General features: G+C 43.3%; 1 protein-coding gene across 2 annotated transcripts in view; it reads left to right on the top strand.

Annotated features, from left to right (window-relative positions):
* MBD2 (methyl-CpG binding domain protein 2) overlaps positions 1-24,239 on the top strand; it is an 809,238-nt gene that overhangs the window by 245,078 nt on the left and 539,921 nt on the right. For both annotated transcript variants that reach the window (XM_069626990.1, XM_069626989.1), the window contains exon 2: positions 1,453-1,612. In XM_069626990.1, the coding sequence (XP_069483091.1) occupies positions 1,453-1,612 (160 nt within the window). The remainder of the gene's footprint in view (positions 1-1,452; positions 1,613-24,239) is intronic.

The following is a 24,239-nucleotide window of genomic DNA, read 5'->3' as shown; positions in this document are numbered from 1 at the left end:
TATTGTGCACTACCGAGGCTATGGACACAATAGTTGGTAGGACACTGCCACCAGCCATAATTAGGAGGTTGTGATACTGGGTATCCCTTTCGCACTCCACATAAGGTGGTTTGTGCCAATTTATCAGACTATAAAGTTTGTGGAGAGATACGAAGTATCTCTTTATCCTTATGGACGGTAGTTATTCTAGGATCGAGATTATTTTCTCTGAGGACCAGAAGGGTCCCCAGCAACACTACCCATAAGGAGTTGTGTGCTGCAATAGCGAAGTATTTTAAGTATTATGGAGGACAATAGACTCCATGGGACAGATACAATACAAAGAATAGAGTTTCAAAAGACAGAACCTATAAGAATGAATTAGTAGAAAAGGCTCCACTCATTCAGGGTTTCAGAAAAAAGTCCAGAAGTCTAGCAGAAAGTGCTTGGGGTCTCACTAGGAGGGGATGAAGCATAACCTTCATACATCTCCCCAACATATTTTATTTAATGTGCATTTAGTCACAAAAAAAAACAATTATTTTTTACGCATTACAGCAATTTAAAATGGACAATTTACAAGAAAATAAGTATAAATGACAAATCATTAACCTAACCATTAAATCTCCAAACACAATCTCAAAAATACTGAACTGTGAAATTTAAACAATCTCAAAGTAAAAAAATGAAACAAATTTTAGATATAGACAAGTCTCCCTAACACATGCAGTTCATAAGCACCTGACCACTGAGAAAAATCAGATATCTCCCAGATTGCTCTAGGGCCCTGCAGTAAATCAGAGAGGCAACTGAAGAAAGTACAAGTTTACAGTATTAAATGATGACACTCCCTTCTCCCCCACCACAGATTGGTAACACTAGAAGTCTGCCTATACCCACTGTTATTTTCCAGGGAAGGGGAGGCCATTTGTTTTGGTGTTGCACTTCTGATCTTGCTATGCACCATACATTTATTTAGAGAAACTCTATGTGCAGCTACGTCAATTCAGTGTCATTAGCTGGGCTGTTAGCCATCTTTGATAAATTAGATTATGTTGCTATTATGTCCAGTGAAGGAAATGTTGCAGACATTCGAACAATAGGAGAGGACTAAGGGACTGGAAACGGTGGTGGTAAACCTGCATCAAGGATAATGTGATGGCAAATATAAGCGGTATGTCTGATTTAAGGTTTTTGTCTTTAGCTGTTAAATGTGGATTGCATCTCATTTATATAGACCACAACATCTGTAAATAAATCAAATAGTTAATGGTGTGCCTTTTCCTAGGTGTATTCAACCATCTCCCAAGATGCGTTGAACTTCAAAAAGCATAATACTACCTATGCATTGTTCCCCGATTACATTCTTTGTAGTTTAAGCTTTTCAGATATTGATTGACTGAGAAATGCAATACATTAAAACTTGCACTATCCAAGGGCATGCAGTACTAAATACTGTTTCTTTTTGTTTAGTCCAAGCGGTAAGAAGTTCAGAAGCAAACCCCAATTGTCAAGGTACCTGGGGAATACAGTTGATCTCAGCAGTTTTGACTTTCGAACGGGAAAGATGATGCCCAGTAAATTACAGAAGAACAAGCAAAGATTAAGAAATGACCCTCTCAATCAAAATAAGGTTTGTTACTGGCTCCACTATTTTCAGTGTATTTGCAACAATTCACATGAATTAGCTCCTCTATGGGGTAAGTTGCCTGCTTTGGACAATGCTGATGTTGCATGTGCAGTCTTATTCCAGATGGTGTAGTTGACTGCATATTTGAGTAGATGGTTTGTGGGATATCAAAAAGAGGGAGGTCCATAACACTTGAACCGGAGAAAATGTGGTAGGACATTTTTATTTGTAGTGACTGTTTCTGGAAAGGGTAGTAGGAATAAAGGGGTTCAACATAAGCAAAACAACCTTACAGGCATTGTGGTTTTCATATCAACAAGAGACTTTCTTAAACTCCAATGTCTGTAACAATGCGAAACCTGGTGGTAAGTGCAGGATACTAATCATTCGTCTCTATAGAGCATCTCTCACCTCTTGATTCAGCATATCTGGGAATGATCAGCCATCACTGCCATGGAGATATAACAGAGTCCCTATTCCATCCTCTCAACATCTGGGGTTAGCACTCAGTAGCAGAAATGCCTACCAGACCTATAGTACAAGCTAATCAACAACATAGGCTAACTGGAAAAAAGTGTCAGGATAGCATGAGGAAATGTCTGGTGGCCAAAGTCCATTCCTTGTTCTAATGGTATTTTATATTTGCCCAACACACTTCTTGACCTTGGTTTTTCTCTTTGTCTTTTGTCAGGTGAATTGTTTTCTGGATGCGCTAACCTTGAAAATATAAGCCCTTTAACAATAGCACTCATGCCCAAATTATTTAGTTGTTTGATCAAATGGAGACATGCAGCTTCTCATCTTGCCCCATTTTACCCCAGGATTTCTTCTGGACAGGCGTTCCTCTCTCCTTCTCCTCCCTAAATCTGCATACTTCTGGGTAGTATTTTGCCCTCCACCTGAGCTTTTCAAAGGTCGCAGACTTCTTTAGTTTGGTGGTTCTCTGTGCAGCTACCACAAGTTTCTGAGCTTGAACCCCGAGCAAGCAATTCCCCCCAAATTATCCTCACAGACTTTGACTCCTGTCAGCTCTCAGCTTTAGCATTTCATCTCACACCCAGGCCTATTCTACAGCATGGCCTAATTGGATTAGCCATCTTGTCTCTTTCCTGCCAATTGGCCTGTAGCAGGTCCTGATTTGTTAGCTCGTCTCCTCTCACTGCAACACAACTTGCCCACTAGAATCTCTGCTTCAGCCTCTTTTTATTCTAGTGTAGTAATGGCATTTGTCCCAATGAGTGGTCTGGTTGTTTTGTCAGTTTTTCCCATTAATGCCCAATTCATGATTGGCCTGTGCTTAATACTCTCACTCCTCCCTAGCTTTCTGGCTACTAGTCTTTAAAGTCCTGTGTTGCGCATATGTTAATGATTGGCTTCAACGCACAGTCTGAGCTCTCAATAGCCCTGTCTGCCATGTTGAAATCGTACAGCACTGTCGTGGTGGCGAGACAAGCCGGCTCCCTTCTTCCTAAGTTTGCCTCCCTGCTGCCAATTTCTTTGTGCTGAGCTTAGGTGCTTCTCCAACGTGCGTTCCACCCTTGCTGTAAAGACTTTTGTCACTTCCATTCAAGGTACATGCTGGCTTTTGTGCATTCACAGGGCCCTCTATGTGAAGTCACACTCCAGAGCTAATGTATCCCCAAAGATTTTTAAACTCTGTGTTAATCTGCATCCTTAATTTCCATCATATATTCACAAAGGTTGCTTCAATTTATTTCGTAGCACATCTTAACATTTCTGCATTCTGCGTCTAACTGTGACCCCCAGCAGGTCCTTTGTATTTTAAGACTTGAGTGTTTGTATCGCTGTGGAATGGAATTTTGCTGCATCTGTAGTACTCTTAGGATAGTGGCTTTTTTTCAGAGAGATTCCCCTTGGACTCCTTCTGGTATTCAGATCCAACAGGTTAGATGTAGGCATTTTGGGTTTATGTTGCAAAGTTGTGTGTGGATAATAACTGTGTAGATGTTTGGCTAACCACCAAGACAGAAGAGTATAAGATATATTGGTTAATATATGGTCTCTTCACTAAATAGGCACTACCAATCTAACCACCCCTTTTATATAGACCCACTGCACAATTCTGGCTCAAAGAACGGGCTAGGTTTCAAGGTTAAACTTGAAACGTTATGCAGGGGAAGTTGCCACAAGACATCAGATATATTTTACACTGGCTTATTTTACTAGTTTATCCCTGGCAGCCCATCTTTAACTAGCTTCATATTATCCACACATTCAGTAACACAATAGAATTATAAATAATATTTCTAACAATCCCAAATGATACCAGATCGCCTTTAAGCACTTAATTCTATGTCCATAATAATGCATATTGACCAGTATGAACGTTTTTTAGTTCACCTTTACGTTAAATCTGCTTCAGTCGGTAGATGATCAGTCCAATACATTTTATTTTCTCCAGTATCAAAAGCAAGTAATGGCACCAGAGAAGGGATGCATACACAATTACAGGTATATACTTTACATCACATGGCCTCCTGTTGTAAATGTTAGATTATGACTTTCTAATCTATGTGCATGCGATTTAAATGCAGGCTGAAATGAATTGTATCAGAATTCTGCATTTTTGGGTCTGAAAAACTATGCAATCAATTTGGAATTGAGAGAAACCAAATGGTGTCTCACCTGCGAGTCCCCAGGGATCTCTCTCTCTCTGGCCAGGGCACAGCCATCGCCTTTGGGTCAGACTCTGGGGGTGGCCCAGTGCAGGAGGATCACCTGGATGTGGGGTGTTGAGGGGTATGGGGGCAAGGCAGCTGGTGGCGAGACGTGGTATTCCTTTCCTGTACATATGGGTCCTACTATTGTATAGGATTCTCCATTGTCCCAACCCTCCCATTGTTTTGTGATGTTATAATGTAGGATGATTACCCTGCCCACTTCTCTTTGAAAACCGGGTCACTGCACAATGTCAAGAGTGAGGAGAGGGTATTTTTAAATTAGGATAATTTCCCACAACAATGGCATTAGGATGGTTCTTTCCCTATCACCTACCGATTCACTTCTTTTTATCTTTGCCTTTCAAAGATCACACACTATCAATTTATTTTTTAGGCTATGATGTGGGGTTCTCGAAACAGCACAATGTGGATTATATCTGTGAAAATGCTTAGGGTACTGTAAGGGGTCAAGCGTAAGACTCGGACACAGTGGCATGTATGTTCGCTGCTATAGACTTTTATTCCCAGAAAATATTACGAAGGGTTGGAGAAAATCCTTTCCATCCCTAAATCTAAGAGGCGGTGTCCCGGCCTCAACAAAACTTAGGATCGTCTGTAAGGATGTTTTAATAAAAAAGAGCGTTCTCTGTCCTTTGTACTCTAAACTCAATATAATGTGTATTGGGGTACTCTTGTATGCTATGTACTTGTAGCTTGTTTCAAAAGTTCTCAACATAAAGGTTTAAGTTGCAGAATGTAAGAATAAAACAGTGTCCTGCCAGAAAAGGTGTCTCCATTCCTCTAGAGTTCTTATGGCAGTTCAAAAATGTGAGAAGAAGGCAATGACTGAGTTCCAAAAAGGGCATTAATCTTCCTTTGTCTCTTTATCAAACGTACAGTTAACAGTGAAGTTAACAGTGGACCTATGTTATTGTCATGATTCCATTGTGACTTCATGTAGCATCATGCTCATTTCATCATGTTTGTAGAGAGACTTTGGGTATGAGTAGGCATGGTACAGGGTAGGCGTTTCATCTGCATGTAAGAGGGCAGTGTTTGAGTAGGAGAGCTGTAGGTATTCAGTGTGACTTAGACACTAATCAAAGTGTATCTGAGGATTGTCGGGGAGTATGTAATGTTAGAGATATTGTAAGATTTTTTTCCCTAACTTCCCCATAACTATCCATTACGCTACTCTAACCCTCTTTCCTGTGTACCATCCCCTTACCCATCCACAACCTCTTCCGAACGCTCCCTCCCACCCCCTGCCCGGCTTGTGGGGACCTGTTCTTTCATAATCAGGGACCCATGCCAACCAAAGTGGGAGGGTCAAACTCCTTTTGCTTCCATGATTGGGCGGCGGGGTGTATATTTCCTACCCTGCTTTGCACCTGACACTTTCTTGTGTAGGAGTCTGGCTCTTTATTTTTGTGATGTTAGCCTGTCGGTGCTTTCCCCTTCTTTATCCACTTTCTCTCTTATCCAGGTCATGAAAGCTTTCCAGATTTGGGTCATCGCCCCCTTTTTAAACATTTTTTTAACAACTTTATTTTATTCGGTTGCACACATGGGATGGGCAGTATTGAGTTACAAATTTGCTGTTAGACATTCAAACAATAATACAATGACAGAGGTAGGTCCTCCACAACCACTCCCCCATATCCCTCAAGCTCGCCTCACCTCTTCCCTAGTATCCTCCAGCCGGGTAGGAATTGGCTGGGTCTTGTTTTAAATATTGTCCCAGAGGAATGGACTCGGGAGCCGTGGTTTGTTTGAGCCGCGAAGTCCCAATCATATTCTACGATAAGGGCCCATGCATAATGTGGAGCGGTGCAAAAAGCCTTCATTGGCTGATGTGATCTTTTTCGCCACCCAGATATCCCATATCTTAATCCACCACAGGGTGATAGTACCAGCGAAGGAGCAATTTAAGCTCACATTCCTTGTTGGTTACACAGGCAGAAGAGGAGTAGCTTCTCGACCAGATGTCCACCCGAGTCTGATCTTCAATTGGCCTTACCAAATCTTTTCCCCATTGTCTGATATATGCCAGGTGAAGGGTTAGCAGATCTTCCTGCCGTATCATGTACAGCTTGGAAATATTCTCCCCCGTTTAGTCTTTCCTGTAAGGTGACCAGAGGGTGTGTGTACCAGTGATGTAGTTGAGCATAGGAGACTCTATCACTCTCGGCCAGCTGAAATGTTCCCCTGCAGTCCTCAAAGGTGCGTGGCTGGCCGTTAACATAAAGCTGTGCCAAAGTTGTCAGCCGCCCTTACCCCGTTTTTAAAGTTTGTAGGGTGTAGGCCAGGCATGAAGACTGGGTTATAAAGGACTGGGGAATGTTGACCCAGGCCGGTTGGAATGCCCTTTAGTTTCATGGTCCAGTCCCAAATTCTCACTGTTGATTTTGTGGCGGGAGATAGGCCCAGCAAGTGTTCCTGTGCTGCTTGGGGGGATATGCGGGAGGGAGCAGAGGGTCGGTGACAGTCTTGATTGTTTGATCTCCACACATTTCGGTGGGTCTGCTGGGGAGAGCCAAACCTGGAAGCGCGCTAGTTGCACCGCCACATAGTATTTACACAGGTACTGGACCCCCAAACCACATTGGCGGGCGTTGCCCATCCTTATCCTTTTAGGGAGCCTTGCTTTCTTACCCCTCCATATGAACTGTAGCAATTTTTGTGTTAGTCGAAGGAGGGTGGGGTGGGGTGGGGCAACGGGAGCACTATGGGGAGAGTGGAGTGTATGTATAGGAACCTCGGGAACAGGTTCATTTTGCAAGCTGTGATCCGACCCATCAGCCGGATCTCTTGGGTGGTCCTCCTCTTCAGGTCACCCTCTAGTTCTTTAAATAGGAGGGGGAAGTTTGCTGCATATACTTTACCTGGGATGGCTGGAATGTGCACCGCTAAATAATCTATGGACTTCTCGTTCCAATATATGATACATAAGGGTTGGAGGACATCAATTTCTTTTGGGGTCAGTCCCACTCCCAGGGCTGGTGATTTATGGTAGTTAATGGTGAATCCTGCCACCCTGCCAAACTTCTCTAGTTCTGAAAGGGATTTTTGAAGGGAGTGGTGTATGTTTGTTACAGAGAGCAGGACGTCATCTGCATAGAGGGAAAGCACCCTTGTCTCTTTCCACAAGTTAAGGAGATGGGCGCTGTTTGTCCTTGGTTAACCCATAGGGTTGTTTTAGGTGAGCTATAGTTAGCTACGACCATCTTGCAGAAAAGAGGGCCAAACTGAATTTTTAAGAGGGACCAGTCCACCTTGTCAAAGGATTTGGTCTCGTCCAATGTCAGCGGAGACCATTTCTTGCGGTCTGAGACTGCCACTTCAGCTAGGTTTAGGGCCCCCTTTGGATCTGCTCTTAGTGAAGCTGATTTGATCTGCATTAATTATTTTAGGGAGAACCAGGGCAAGGCGATTGGCCAAGACTTTGGAGTAGATGTTGGCATCTGTTAAGTAGCGATATGGGCTTGTATGAGGTACAGTCTCTAGGGTCCTTGCCAAGCTTCAGTTGAGGGATCGTTGAAGAAATCTGCATTAATGGGGTTATGGAGCCGGACTGACAGAAGGAAATGAAAAGGGACGTGAGAGGGGCCAGAAGTTGAGGGACGAAGAGCTTATAGAATCTAGTTGAGAACCCATAGGAGCCAGGGGCTCTTGTTTTTAGGGATTTGATGACCGAGTCAATTTCCTCGCTAATGATCAGGGCTTCTAGGATTTTATGGTCTACCTCGAAAGTGTTTCTCTCCTTGAAACACTTATAAGCGCGTTATAAATGCCATATTATATCATATTTACTAATTTCCCAGGATGTACAGTCATTTGCTATACCCCACTATACCTAACTCAGTACTTTCATAAATAAGAGGGGTTGGGCTTTCATCTATTACACTTCAGAGTATACCTCCCGTAAAAATTATATTTTCTCATGGTATTACACTTACATAGGAATTACTTTTGGCTGTCTCACAGACCGATGGGTACCCTCTCAAGAACTGGTTTAATGCTCCCTTTCTAGAAGGAGGCTAGCCCATCTTGCAGACTGAGGGTATTCCTGCCACCTCCTGGTTTCCACTGAGAAAGTCTTGGTTTGAGTTTGATGTAGACTCTCGTAATGGTCTGCCGGCAATCCAAGATGTGTTAAAAGGAAATCAAGGTTTTCAATTCTCTTTCCTGTAGATGTCAATTCCTGTTCCTATATCCTCCTTCCAATCAGTCCTGCAGTGAGTCACCTTCAATCTAAGGGTTTGGGCTCTCCATTTAGAGGTGTTCATAATTTCTCTGTTGTTTGGACAGCTTTGCGAAAATTACACACTAAACCATTGCTTTTGTACTTCTATGTGCATATTATTGAATTGGGCAGACTCAACCCAGTTTCGTACCCAATTTATGCCCCCCTGGAGTTTTTTACATTAAATAATTGTGGTTTTCTAAAACCTTTTCCTCATGTTATTAAGTTACACATTTGCCAGATTGCTCTCACTCAGCTGAGTGTAAAATGATAGCTCAGGGCTATGCGCTCGTCTTGGAAGCTAGACAGCGCAGAGCAACACAGGTTTGAACCCCGGGCCCGTTCTTAGAAATTGGTTCTCAGACATTCAGCGTGTTATAAAAAGAAGTTATAATTGCTTAGAATATTTGGTTCACCTGATTCTTTCACCATTGCGTTGTCTGCTATGAGAGCTATGCCTGAAGTGTTTTTAGTATATGGGTCTATCCTGCCTGCTGAAAGCCAAGGACCTGTGAATCCTGAAGTACAATTATTATTTCTTAATACAAACTTTATTTATTTGAGCCAATAAACAAATTCACATTGCACAATACACCATCTTATTCTGCAATACATCTTTAAACGTTCAGATTTCATTGCAATTGTAAGTATACTCCTGGTTTTAACTTGTATAATTTCCCCTTCTTCCCCCCTCCCCTTTCCTCATTTAAAATGTCCATGTTCGATTGAGTTGACCACTTTTGTTAACCCCTTCCATTGTATTTACAGGTTGAACAGTGTCAGAGAATAGAAACCCTGCAGCGCATGTTAGGCTACATACATCTGCTCCCTATCCACCATAAATTTGTGAGAGGGCATCCAAGTGTTTAGGTGCCTTTGATAAGATCCATATGCCAGCACAGTCACCTTTTTCATAGTCCTCACTTGCAATAGTCTCACCCACCACATCGCTACTGCTGGCCCCTTCTTGTTTTTCCATGCATGAGCTAAGTTGATTCTAGCCGCACTCAGCATATGGGTAATGAGGGTGGCGTTCCATCCGGTGGCAACATAGATTCCCTCTACTGCTTCTCCCAACAGAACCACTGCCGGATCTAGGGTTAGCTGCGCCCCAGTAATTTCTTTGATGTGACTCAAAATTTCCTTCCAATATGTCTATGCTACCGGACAAGCCCACCACATATGAATCAAGCCCCCGATCTGCCCACAGCCTCGCCAACATGTCATAGTAGTCATAGTGGTCATAGTAGTCCACATTAATGGAGTGCATGTGTTGTGGTGTCATGTACCATCTGAAGCATAATTTGTATGCAGCTTCCTTAATTTAAACGCACCTCAAACCTTTCATCGCCCACCTCCATATTTGACTCCATGTCTCCCCTGAGATGGGTTTCCCCAGGTCCCGTTCCCATTTCAGCATATACAGTAGGATCTCTTCTGGATCTGACCCGTCTATCAATCGGTATAACCTCCACACCCCTTTCTCTGGAGCCCCTTCCTTTACCGTGAGTTCTAGCCCTATTGGTTTTCGACTGGCCCCCTCTTTTACTTTTGTGTTTTTGATCCAATGTCTAATTTGGGCATATCGAAAGCATTCTGTTTCAGTTATCTTAAACTTTTCCTTACACCCTTCCAAAGTCAATGGTACCCCTTCCTTATAGAAGTCCCCCAATACCCCTTATTGCCCGTCTCCCCAATGTAGCCAGAAGTTGGGCTGCATCCCAGATGTAAAGTCTGGGTTGTGAGCCATTGGTGTAAGTGGGCCTCCACCTACTTTTGTCTTCCTCCCTACAAGTGCCTTATCCCAATACCATAGGGTAGCCTTTGTTGATTCCAACAACGTACCCACTTTCCCCCTTTTGTCTTGGGGGCAGGAAGCCCAAGTTCTCCAGAGGAATCTTAGTAGCCACCCTTTCCAAGATTGCCCATCTATTCTGGTTCTCCCGGGGAGCCCATTGAAGCATTGGTGCCACCTGTGCTGCCCATAAGTATCTGCGAAAATCTGGTACCCCAAACCCCCCTGACTATGTGTGGTCGGAAGTGGACCCTTCTGGGGACCCTTGGTCTCTTCCCTTTCCAAATGAAGGCCAAGACCTCGCTCTGCAGGTTATTAATTGCCGAACCCGGGATCTGTATTTGGAGAGCTCCCATTGCATATAGGAACCTGGGGAGGAGGTAGATCTTCACCACTGCAGTACGCGCAGACCAGGACAACTCCTGCATATCCCAACTCTTGAGATTTTCTGTCTGGGTCTTTAGTAACCCTGGAATGTTAGTCCCATACAGCCTCCCATGTGTAGGTGCCAGATCTATTCCCAGATATTTTATGGACCTTTGTTCCCACTTCAGTGGATAGCAGTGACATTAAGTGCCTTTGACTTAGAGTAGTTAACATAGAACCCTGAAACTTCAGCAAACCTATCCAACAACGTGAGAACACTGCGGAGAGAATGTGCTGTGTTTTTAAGAAAGAGTAAAACCTTGTCTGTGTAAAGAGCGATTTTCTGAATGCCGCTGGTCACTGCCGCAACCCCCTGAATCCTCTGTTCTGCCTGGACTGCTTGTGCCAATGACTCCATGGCCATGGCAAAGATTAGCGAGGACAGTGGACACCTCTGCCAAGTCCCCTTGCGTATCGGGATGATGTCCGTGAGTTGCCCGTTTACCATCAGCCTAGTGGTCGGATTCTGATAATTGGCTAAGACGATGCGCAAAAAGATCGGTCCACACCCACAATTATTATTTTTGTTATATGGTTATTCAATAACTTTTAACAAACTATCAGCAAATCAAAATCACATGTATAAAAAAAAACAAGTTAAGGAAGAAATTGCAGATTAAACGGTACTAAAAGACAAACAATGTACAATTTCCTTAGAGTTAAGATACAAATGAAGAAGAAATTCAAATTCTAATATCACAATGCATTCAAATACAATCAATAAAAAGATACACTATGATCAAATCTAATAACTCATGTTAGATAAAGTGACAAGAGTGCGTTATGCGTGTGCTGTGTAATCTAACAACAAAGAATTCAGGTAGTTGGTTACCGCAATCGCAATGGAAGTTGTTCTACACGAAAGATGAAGCTGCCGAACAGACTCATAATTACACAAAGCAAATAAGTCTGTGGATCTATTGAAATAAATGCGTCTTTTAGCTATCAGTGGCAGGCAAGATTTCATTCCCCACCTGACAAAATCTACCCATACTTGACTCTGTATTTAGCTGCCCATGGCGTATTAAAGCCTCAGTAGTTGGTAGTAAATTCCAGAAAAAATGGAAAGTGACCCCCCTTATTATCTAATATGAGATGTAAATTTACAAACATAGGAAAGCCTAGATAAGTAATGTTGTCCACCAACTCAATAGGAGTACATTCAATATGCAAAGTGTAATTTGGAGAAATCTTATGCCGAGTACATTGCATTACCTTTGTTTTGTTCTAATTCATCTTAAGGCAATGTGCTTTAGTAAAGTTAAAAAATGCAGTGATGAAGCGCTGTAAGCCCAAATGAGTGCAGTCGAAAATGGTAAAATTGTCTGCGTAAGCCAACCACGTAACTTTAAAATTAGAGATCTTAGACGAGGCAAAAGTAGCAGGAGTCAACGAGTCACCTACATCTGACATGTACAGGTTAAAAAGGGTGGGCGCCAACACATAGCTCTGCCTCACACCCCGCTAACCAGAATGAGAGCCCTGATGATCCAGTCTGACTTGAACATTTGAGCCTTCATACAGACCAATAATGAGGTGCAATAACTCTGCCCAAATTCACCAGTTATTTAATTTGGACCACAAAAGGCCCTGATCGACCACGTCAAATGTGGCTGGAAGGTCGCTTGTAGCCAGACAAATGGAATCCTACTCTGAAGACCATGCCTGATTTATAACACCTTTCAAAACAGTCATTAATGGAGGGGACCAAGTGGGTTGTGAAACCCAGTCTGCCGTTTCGAGATCCTCCCCGTCTTCAACTGCCAATTATTGGTAGCAGTGCTGCAACTAGCATATTATATCAAGGAGCACAATAAGAATTCACAAGCTCAGTCTTGATAAGGGGAGACCTGCTGAGGTCCTTCAAGCACCTGTAGTCGTTGCATAGCATTTTGCTGTTAACCCAGTAGGTTCAAGCTGGCATGAACCACGTATGTGCAATGGCAAGTACCAAGTAGCTATGTGAAATTTGGAGGTTTGGTAAAATAAGAGAATATTTACGAACTGGCAAGAAAATTGTAAGCTACACAGTTGACCTAGATCCCTTTTTAGCACTGTAAACAAAATTAATTATTTATTATTCCAAGTTATTGCCCATGCATTTTCAATATCCTCATTATATAATCAAACCAGACAGCAACCCAACATTGCTAATATGAACTATGGTTCTAGAGACCTTCATCCAAAAGATCTGAGGACTGTACAACCTGCTACATTTGTTAGCAACACTTCATCTCTGTTGCATTTCTTTCTTCACCACAAAGTGTCTTCAACATGAATGAAGAGATTGTCCCTGGAATGGCCCTTGTGTTCTCTATGCGGATGTCAGCCAGAAGATTGAGAAACAAAAGATGCCAGTCGCTGTTTGACCAACCCCCAGCTGGACTGGTGCATTCCACGTATGTGAGCAGATATTAGACAACTGTTCAAACCTTATACAGCTAATGTCCTTGCTGTACAGGTGTCCCATCACTGGACCAAGTTGACTAATGATAAATATCCAGCCATGCTGTCGTCATTAACGACAACACGTCATAGTAACATTAGTCACAAAGCAAACTTGCATCACTGCATGAAGTTACACAGACACACATGCACACACGAAGAACATGCATACACCATTCTGTAGATGGAGGACAGATAAACATACATACTGTCAGAAGCCTTTCCTTTTCACTAGCCAAATGCGCAAAAGTCGCACAGCTTGCAGCCGCTTTATTGCAACTAACCATATAGAGGTGCAGGGACATATAAGGGACATAGAAGAGCCGAATGCTACGAACATATAAGGAAAATAATACATATATATATATTTCTGTAGTGAATTTGCATGAAGCCACAGGCATCCAAATAAGGGAAGAAGAGATGCAGACTCTGCAGCACGAAGCACAGGGCCGGTGCTCATAGCCAAGGACAAGGGCAGGTGGAACATTTCGGGGTCCTGGGGCAGGGAGCCACCTGCAAAATAACAGAATAAAATCTTCTCAAATTGCTGACCGAAAAGCTCAGTTTTGTGGTTCTCACCCATGTGACTTGGCCGAGCAGAAGAGAAGCTGTTCCCAGCAAAGACCAACCAAATTGATACAAGCGTTGCCAACCAAACATTGCATCCTGCAGGCAGTCTCCCAGGCTAGGTGGCTATACCAGTGGAAACAATGGGGACACAGGCTTTCTCATTACCTTGAAAAGGTACACTGAGCGCTGTGAACAGAACAGGGTTCCATTCCTGGGGAGACCCTCTCTAGCCAATCGGGATGCACAAATCCTGCAGTGGTGTGTAATGGAGCAATGGCTGATGGTCATCCTGAGAATATGAAATAATGTAATGGATCGTTTTGGTGAAGTCTCGGGCGAACCCACCTGATTGGAGGACCGATTAACCAACTCATAGGGGATATGAATAGGTGTTACTACCCAAGCTACCCAATGGGTTCGAATCTTAGGTTTTTGAGGGAAGGGTTGGAAGTTGTGACGTCATTAGGGATTAAAAGCTTGTGACCTGGGCTAAGGAGCTGTGAATGCTGGAGATTTGTGTGTTTCCTGTATGATCCCTGTCTGTTTAGAAAATAAGACCGTTCTGATTTGCCCCATTGCTGAGTTCTCCGTCATTGCCAGGGGAGGGTTTGATGGGCCTTGGGTACTCTGCTAAGCAGTGATTTTGTAGCCCAAACCCCCTGTCCTCTGGCATACCTTTACACAAACATCTGCCGAGCCAGTACAATGCTTGGGAAATCAATGCACATTACAACCTTTTTTTTAGTGAAAACGTGCTAATGGTAACTTTTCTTGATGTCCTCTGCCTTCATTACATTATCAGAAAGTCCTTCTGACTGTCTTCCATCCTTTTGTTTACTCTATGCCGCATATTCTCCTAACATTTCTAAACCGCTGTAGGCGTTAACAAGCTCAACAAATCATTTTCCATCTGTTGGTTGGTGTCATTTTCTTAAATAATTAGTTAGAGAGCTTGAGGGTGGATATCGGAGCAAGTTACACTATTGTAATAGTCATATTTAAGTTAACCTGAAGTTCTTTAGCACTTTTTCTGCTATTTTTCCTGGATTTCATTCATAGCTGTGCCCCTCTGCAGTTTAATCCTTTGCGCTCAACCAATGCTCCATAAAGGCAAAGCCCAGAGTACGTCAAGGAGTCTTTAATGTTTGCAGTTGTAGGCTGCTGGATCAGGGGTTTTGATGAAGGATTTGTACAGCATCTTGAGCCTCTCTTCTATCCAACTCTCCCATTGCCTTGCTCACAGTAATCAAATTAAGTCTTCATGGATAATCAACCATTGTTTTTCCTTCTTCTCAGATATAATTTTTCTTTTACATTTTGGATTCCTTCTCCTTTTTCTCTCATCCCTGACATTCATTCTCAATCAGTTTTTTCCATTCTCCTTATATTTTTTCATGCATTTTTTTCCTCTTTGCACCCATGTTTATTCCTGCTGTACCGGTATCTTTCTTTTAAGCTCCTCAGCTGCTGAGAATCTGTTTCTGCCATTTTTTTACCACATTTAACGTTTATTATAGTTGGTAGTTGGATTATTACTGTGCATAAAGGCGTTCTACTGTTAAAGGAATGGTTCGGTCACAATTTTTTATTGTCCCTATGGGTCGGCCATGTTTTTAAGCCTAAGTCGCTCGATTTCAGAAAAATTTCCTATGGACCTTACCTGTGTTTTCGTCCATTAAACGCACGCGAAAACTGGCACCAGGGCGCTGCCATTTTGTGATAATCCTATCACTTGCCGCATCGCCCTGGCTGACCTGCTTTTGCAGCACTAAATCATATCTCCCGCCCCTGAGCCTGACATTATCAAAACATTCAGATTCCCCGCCTCTCTCCGTGACGTTACCGTGCTGCGTAGGCAAACGCGCCCAGTCGTCTTCTACGCGACTTCACACAGAACCCGGAAACCAACACAGATCAACTCACAACACAGCGCGCCACAATTCGGAATATGAAACTGTCCTTTAAAATCAAACAGCAACACGGTACATTTGGTAAAGTACATTTGACATTAAATGTTTATAGAATATTCAGCAATTGGCATATTAAATCGGAATGTGATGTTTTTTTTCTTTTCTCTCTATCCACAAATGCTGTTCCGTTTTATCGTGAGTCACGTGCTGTTCCTTTATGGTACACAGGGTGTTGGTTTTCGTTAAAAGAAGCACATTGGTCGCACGGTGAACCGCAAGGCTGTTCCATCAACTAGGCACTAGGCCAGCGTAAAGGTTGATATGTTGCTTCTAGCCGCTAATACCGCGTAAGGGCATATGGGCCCTTGGCGATCGTCCCATAAGATCGTCAAAGTGGTGCAGTTGTTTACGAGAAGCTGCAGCTGGAGGTTGAAAAAACCATCTGCCGGGGTCTCAAACTGGTGGCAGTAGCAGTACGGTAGGATATACCTGTTTTGAAAACATAAAAATTATAAATAGTCTCGCCAGCAGATCTTTATTACTATTATTCATTTTATTTATTGCGGCCGATCAGAAACTATTTGCTTGCAAGGATAGTGCAATGGAGAATGTTCGGCTCTAAAATCAATGCGAAAACTAACGAAATAAATCGAGGTTAACACACAATGAGAAACGACTGTTTGTCTACATGCGTGTGGAATGTGGACCTGCATGCCCATGTGCCCGGTACAAAGACGATCCCACAAACGCTTTTCTTGCTCTTCATTCATTCATCCATTCATTAATTCTTCATTCAGGTATAATAGCGTCTAAAGAGTTACTTACATTATATTTGCAATTTCCATTGTGTCACTGCGTAATGCAGTGTCATGATCTCTGCTTCCAAAAGATCAGGACTTGCCCGACTCCCTTGGAAGCAGATCCATAACCCCGGTTCCGAGTGCCAGCCAGTCCCAATTGGGACCTTTTGGACCCTGTCCTGGCGCCAGTGGCACCTGGCTCATAAAGATGCCCAGTCCCAGCGCTGGAAGCGCCGGGCTCATAATGCTTGGGTGGACTTACCTGCAGCAGACCATGCTGCTTACTTACCTGCCAGTTGAACCCCTGATCCTCTTCTGTTTGGGACTACTTTTCCTGTTGGGTGGGGCAGGAGCCACTCCCTAGGTTCAGAACACTGGAACTCTTTTGGAAAGCAGGAACTCTTTTCTTACCTAGGCGTGGCTGTGGAAGGAGACACCTAAGCACTACAGGAGGCTATTTAAACCACACCCGATGGATGAATCTTGCTTTGCGTTATTCTGCATTCTCTGCAGCAGAACGCTCATCGTGTCTTCTGCTTCTGATCCTGGGCCTAAGGGAACAAAGGCTTACCATCCTGGAATCCAGTCTTCAGCAGCACCTGTAAAGACAAAGAAAGAACAGGTTAGCACTACGGTCTTCAGTGGCAGCGCATCTCTTACCTGGTCCATCGGCTGTCACCAACGCCTCGCGCTGCATTCCGGCATCTGAAAGACAAAAGCTTACCAGCTCTTCGCACGCTCCGGAGGCCTTCGGCGCTGCATCCTGCATCTGAAAGACAAAAGAAGGTGCGTTTAAAGACATTGGGCAACTTTATTACTCACGTGCCATTACTCCTTCCCACGCCGAATCCAGTGGGTATTCCAGCACCCTTCAGCTTCTCTAAAGCTCCGAACTTGTACCTGCAAGATAAAAGGGACAGTTAGTGTGCATCGTGAAGCAGGCTACAAGCGCTTACTTACGTGCTTCCAGGCGCTTCTATTCCTCACGCGAGTTCGATCCTCAACTCTCATCAGCCCGCCATCCGCCATCGCCGGAATCCTGCAAAACAAGAGATAGCATTACAAAAGACTTTTAAGACATTTGAAGTGCCCAGAACTTACCGTTCGTGCAGTTAACGACGGACAGCAGTCCTCTGAGGTCAAGAGGCCTGCACCCTTATCCAGTGAAGAAACTGGTTACGGCACCCTGCCCCGAGGCAGATGGAGAGCTCGGCGTTCACTTACCTAAGACATCTTACTCTTCGAGTCAGACATACAGTGCACAGAGGTCCAGCCCAAAGAGCCAACCGTGTGTTACACATCACCTTTGAAGATACGGCATTCACCCAGTCAAGACCGGCGCCTCTGCGGGAATCAGGTGAGCGTTACATGCAGTCCATAAATCCCACTGTGCTTGTCACAACGATTTTTCGTATACTGAACTAACATGAAACTCGGTCTAGTTTCCGAATTTTCTGCCTTATCGTCTCTTACGTTATTGCACCCCTCCTTCAAATGAAGTCCTTTCGGCATGGTCCCTGTCTCAAGGTCAAAAAACAATAGAACCTTATACTGCCAGTGCGAGTTGTGGGCCTCTTCAGGCCGTGAGCTGAAAATCAATGCCGCTGACCTTCACTCGAAATGAGCATACATTCTTACTTTGCAATATCCCGTAGTAAAGCCATCTGTGAGAACTTGAATTTTCGAATCCATCTATGTACTGAGCCTCAATGTGCAAATGCGAACTGGCTTCTCTCCCATCTGCAACGGCTCGCTTGGCGCGTTCTAAGGCCCCCAATTTTGTCCTCGTTGTCCGTGAGCTTTGCAACCCTAGAGAACCATAACTATGGGGATATTGACTTTTTGGGGGAAGGTCAGGGAAAGTATAAAGTACCCTAGGAGATGAGTTGAAAGTGAGATTTATTGTTTGTTTTATTATTTGCAATACGCAAGCCTCCCCTCGGTTAACAGTGCGCAACATTTACGTGAGATTGCGAAACTTAGTTACATCATCAAAAATATATACATACACATATTGACAAGGTCAGCGATATAAGGTGAATAGAGAGAGACGTCAAAGATGACACCCAGGTTGTTCGCCACCCAGGATGGTGAAGGTAGGGGTTAGGGTTTGCATACTTTGTATGTACACTGTACAATAAAAATATTTTACAAAAAGACAATCAGATTATAATGATTTAAACCAGGATTTGTACTTCTCAACAAGTTCTTCTTTGGGTGGACATGGCACAGTGGCAATGTTTGGTGGCAATGCATCAGTGCTCTGCACAGAAACGCTCAAAATTCCATATCTGTGCTTCTCGAGTACAGCAACAACAAGGCATTTAACAAAGTCGAACTCCATTTCCTCATAGACTGGTTTAATCACCCATTGCTTACTTATTTTTGGAAAGGCAGTAGTGCAGCGAAGCATCCCTACATTACCTGTAGTTCTAGATTGTTCACGGCACACATTCTCGTTATGGGCCAAGACCGCAAGTAGAGTCCTATGTTTCATGCCCTGCATGCTGAGATGCAATCGCTTTGGCCTGTACTTTAGGCACATATTGTGGAACACTTCCAAACCTCCTGTGTGACATAATTCTGTCAGCCCCCTCAAATCTCTTGATCAAGTTTTAACGAAAACAATCTTCTCAATGGCTTTGTGTGTGGGTGAAGATGGAACTAACCACTTCTTCTTCCGTGCCTCCTCCTGGGGATAAAGGGCCATGTTCACATTTGTGGAAATGTAGGTTTTCTGTCCAGCGGTGAACGTTGGTACAGAGGTGTATCAGTGACCGCCATTTTTCAAGTAGGATTTCCACTGACCCTTCACAAGTTTTGGAGCTCCACCAAAGATGGTTGTTGATAGACTGGGACCACTGTGAAATACTTTCCAAAACTTATTTTTCCCCTGCAGCCGAGATTTTCTTATTGATTGATTTAGCAAGATGCCATACATCAAATTGATGTTTAATATGTGGGAACTGCTCTCTCATTGTCTTGGCAATTGAAACGTGTCTGTCCGTGGCTGAGGTCGATGTGCATTCCCCTCAATTGTAGATATTCCACTGATTTTATAAGTCCTAGTTTCTCCATGGCCACTGAGGATTTACATTGGGACACCTGCACGACCAACAAACTCACAATTTTCTTACTATCCATGTCCTGGAAGTTGTAGGTGCAGTACTTGGCAGAAAATCCAGGTCTGTCGCACTGTCCATCGCCGGCTAGCCTGAATCGTTTGCCTCCGAATGTACTTGCTAGAGACAATTTTTCAATTTTCCAAGCATCACTAATGGCCGGAAATAGATAATCATGTTGGAATTTGTAGTACTCCGTTTTAGAAATGAAATGGAGTCCCACAAACTGAAAGAAAGACTCTAACTTTCTAAAACTGGAGCCACTAAAAAGTGATGCAGCTGCACACAGATTGCCTGCTGGCAGTTTCCACAGCATCGCTTGTGCAGACCATGAGAACGTATGATTTAATCTACAGGCGGCATGTATTGTGACGTTACTGCCTTGTTTTTGACGAGTCACATGAATCAATGGCTTCCCACATATTTTCCCTCTAACGGAATGCCCACATTTCAGCATACTTATAATATCCATCAAACAACTATCGAATAATACGTATTTGCCCTCTTTCATTAGACTGTCATCCGGCGTGAGTTGTTTCGGACTGTGCCGGTGAGGACATATCAGCAGAATTGAAAGAAATATTGCTGATATCTGGTTCTGATGCGTCGGTGAATGCTGCTGCTGGTTCATTCTCTGTCATTTCAACATCTATTGCTTCAACATTGATGGGAGAACACAACAATGTCGACAGCTTTTTTTGGTGGCAATTTTTTGGCAGGTGTAGATTGTGTGAATTGATCTGCGACTACTTCAGAGCTATCTTCAATACATTCAGTATCATCTTCTTGTGGTGTTGCAGTCGCACTGGTCCTATACAACTTTACTGGATTCTCCGGACACATTCATTTCATGTTCTGGCCATTGGACATGAGCATCTCTAGTCTCAACACGCGGCGTCTGTATTAATAGTTCATCCATAGTGTAAATGGTCTGGCAAGCAACATATCTCATTCGCTTCACTGTCTCTATGTATAGTTCGTACACCCACGGGTAACTAGAGGACAGATTGGAAAAGGGATGTTCAGTTTAAAGATGAAGTATAGTACAATTGACTGGAATAAAAAATAAAATAGTCCCCAGCACAACATTTTTTTTAAAGTTATGAACTGTTTGTAACTAACCTTATTTTTGTTTCTTTTCTTTGCAACTTTTTTGACTCAACCTTCAACATCTGCACGCTGTAGCTCCGATTCGTTTCCGCATCTCTTTCCTTCCTGTTGCGCTGCAACGACTATATTTTCTGTATCCGCATAGACGGCACGGAATGAGGCTCCATCGACTCCCTGAAACACAGTACCTTTATGACTATGTATCACAATATTGTTAGCATAAAACACACGTGAGGACGAACACACAGGTGCATCTCAATAGCTAAACATGATTTAAGCATTGTGTTGAACAATCAAATGACAAGTATTCGAGCTCTGATGACCTAGTTCGATGGAACTGTCAGTATCCATACCTCAGGCTCTGCATGGACTGCCATGAATGATTGTATTGGCGAGGATTCATCAGCAACTCCCTGAAACACAGTACTTGCGTTAATATGGTTTTCAATATTGTAAACATACACACACTTGGGGTCGACGGCACAGGTACATATAAAGAGATAACCACAAATGATGCTTTGTCTAAAAGAATCAAGGAATATTTAAATATGATCAGATTTAATTGACTTATTTCTCTGATTTCTTTACATCTGCCTCATCTAAATGGGATGTTGTGATTGTAGTGAAAGCTCCATCGTCTCCCTGAAACACAGTACTTGCGTTAATAGGGAAGAAAGTATAGCAAATGGAATCACGTTATATGATCACGCTCGTTGGAGCTGTCAGTATCCATACCTCGTGCTGCTGAAGAATATCTAGGGATGTTGTAAATGTAGTGCGCACTTCCGAAAGCTGTTGCGCCGATTCGTATCCGCATGGTCCCGCTTCCACTTCCCTTGGAATTACTTGAATGTCAGGCTCTGCATCAAGTGCGGGGTTGACGCTTCAACAACTGCCTGAAACATAGTATTTGCATTAGTAAGGATTACAATATTGAAAACATAACACACACTTGGGGTCGACCGCCATATCAATGGCTAACCACGAATGAAACATGGTGTAGAACAAACGACAAGTGTTCCAGTCCTGATGATCACGGTCGATGGAGCTGTCAGTATCCATACCTCGTGCTGCTGAAGAACATCTAGGGCTGTTGTCAATGTGGTGGACGCTTCAGCATCTCCCTGAAAGACAGTACTTGCATTAGTATGGCTAACACTAATTATAACTGAAAACAAACACCAGGGGACGACAACTAAGGTGTATATCAATTGAAAAGCACTAACCAAACAATTGGTAAAATAATCACACGATACATAAAAACTATTACTTGACATGCATAAAACAAGTCTGTAGCGGAATAGCCAAGTAAGATTACCTGATACGCGCTAGAAGTGGTTGATAACTGCGAGCACGTCACGGAAGTAGAATGTTCTTGCTTCAGATTCAAGGGATAGTCAAGCAGTTGTAAAGGTAAATTGTTTGATAATGAAATGCCAATATTTAAAATTGCCATGTAAGGAGACGGAATACTTGAGAGTAATGCTATTGAAAATGCGCAATATAGCACAGTTCCTTGTGCCCATATATAGATTTCGTTTGTGGGTTATGAAATCTAAAAATAATATATTGATAAATGTCATAATTCAAAAAGCTATACACTCATATCAATGTCGAAAGTATTACAAATTGGAAACAACACCTAAAATATCAATTAATCCATTCGGCTACCTACACACTACCGCAAGACCTAAAGCTAAAAACGGACACTTGACTCACCAGTGGCGGAATGTGGACGAATAGAGTGGGAATAGCGTTTGCGAGCAATTTTCGTGGTGTTCGCCGTTTATTATTCTTTGTTACCTGTTAGGGAGAATTATCTGTAAAGGCTAATTTCCCAAACCTAGTGAGTCCCCCAGCAGCTTTGCTGGATTTCTGGGGTTTATTTTTTTTCTCCTGCTTACTCCCACTCTTAGACATGATTTGAGGTGTTCCTTTATCTTTCCATGTTTTTTATCGGCTATGGGGTCTTTTACTCCATAGGTGCTTTTGATGTGGATTACACAGCACCCTCCGTGCCGTAACCCAGGGGTGTCGTAGCGACCCTCCAACATAGACTCCATACCCTGGGACTGACTACTGCCTCCCAGGGCATGTAAAGTCACCATTGGCTTTACTAGTCCCAAATTATGAACAGAAACCAGTAAGAACCATCATATTGTGGACGCACTGGTCGGGGCAATTCGATTGCCCCGGGGTCTGTTCTTCGAGGGGGCACGTCTCCGCCCCCCCCTGATCGAGTTTTGGCTGGTGGCAGTGGATACTACTTTTTATATTCGACCGCAAATATATCTCTATGGGTTTTCCCATTGTTCGAGGCTACTGACTTTAATTATTTAATTCTTATAGCCTCGAACATACCGCCGGTTTATTTGTTTAATATTAATTCACCGGTTGGTATTTTTTTCCCAGAACTCAATTCTAAAATGGCGTTTGTGTTCTCTTCTGTGACTCCAACCCAAGTCGAGCCCTTTGTTCCACTTTTTGGTGGGCTTCTCCACAGAAGCCTCCAAAAGTGGTGCCACTCTGTCTGGGTACCACAGGAGGTGTGGGAGGGGGTTTAGGCACCCTGGACTGAGTTGCCTTGGTAACTCAAGTCGCACTCTTGTGTGATTGGCCCAAGTGGCCGGCTCACCACATACCATGTTTGATTGACAGCTAGGCTGAATGAATTGGGGTGTGCTGCATAAAGCAGGGCTTTGGGGACTGAAACTTCAGAAGAATCCGAGGAGGGAGAAGCTGAGCCGACCTGCAACGACGACGACACCACCGGTGGAGCACTGCTGAACCCTCTCACCACTTTTCTCGACGACAGAGGTGATCTCCAGTCCCGAGAGTATTCTTCCTTTGACTGGTGGGGTTAACCAGTTTTGTCTTCTTTTCACCTTCTTGGAGCATCTCGTGGCCACCTTGCCCTTGCCAAGCACCCCGGCAACCGGAATACCACGGTTTACCACTACCGCGAAGAGAAGGGTAGTACCTTTTAACCGAAAATCAGTCCCAAATGGTCAAAAACTTGGATTACAAAGAAAAATTATGGATCTTTAACCTCAAAACATTAACTCAAGGATTGAATACTTTGGAACCTTGGCACGCGAGCGATTAACATCAGAAATATTGTAATTTCCTTGTTTGTTCCCTATCCAGTACACTTTGGATATAGAACACTATTACTGTTCATGCATTGCCTATAATGAGGTTAGGACCGTTCAAGTCCTTGTGGAGGAGATGGCATGCATCTAATGTTGCCTTTCATGCATATTGGAAATTTTCTCTACTCGTTCATTTCCTTGTTTCTACTTAGATTCCCACAATATTCAGGTGCGTGTTGGTAAGAAAAATGTTTTAAAAATCTTTTTAAACGTCTCCTTGGAGCTGGTCCTGCACTAAGTGGGCATGATAGTGTTAAGTGCCCGTTTAAATATTGGAAAAAGACTTCCTTTGGAAGCGATTGTGCTGCCATGGTAGCAAGCAGAATTAGAATATCATGTGACCAAATTTTGGAAGAAAGACATTGCGCTGCCA

Source organism: Ambystoma mexicanum, chromosome 6p, assembly GCF_040938575.1.
Source record: "Ambystoma mexicanum isolate Mex_15411 chromosome 6p, UKY_AmexF1_1, whole genome shotgun sequence".
NCBI classification, from domain to species: Eukaryota; Metazoa; Chordata; class Amphibia; order Caudata; family Ambystomatidae; genus Ambystoma; species Ambystoma mexicanum.
The sequence above is the reverse complement of the archived record's forward strand: the minus strand, read 5'-3'. Positions and strand labels throughout refer to the sequence as shown.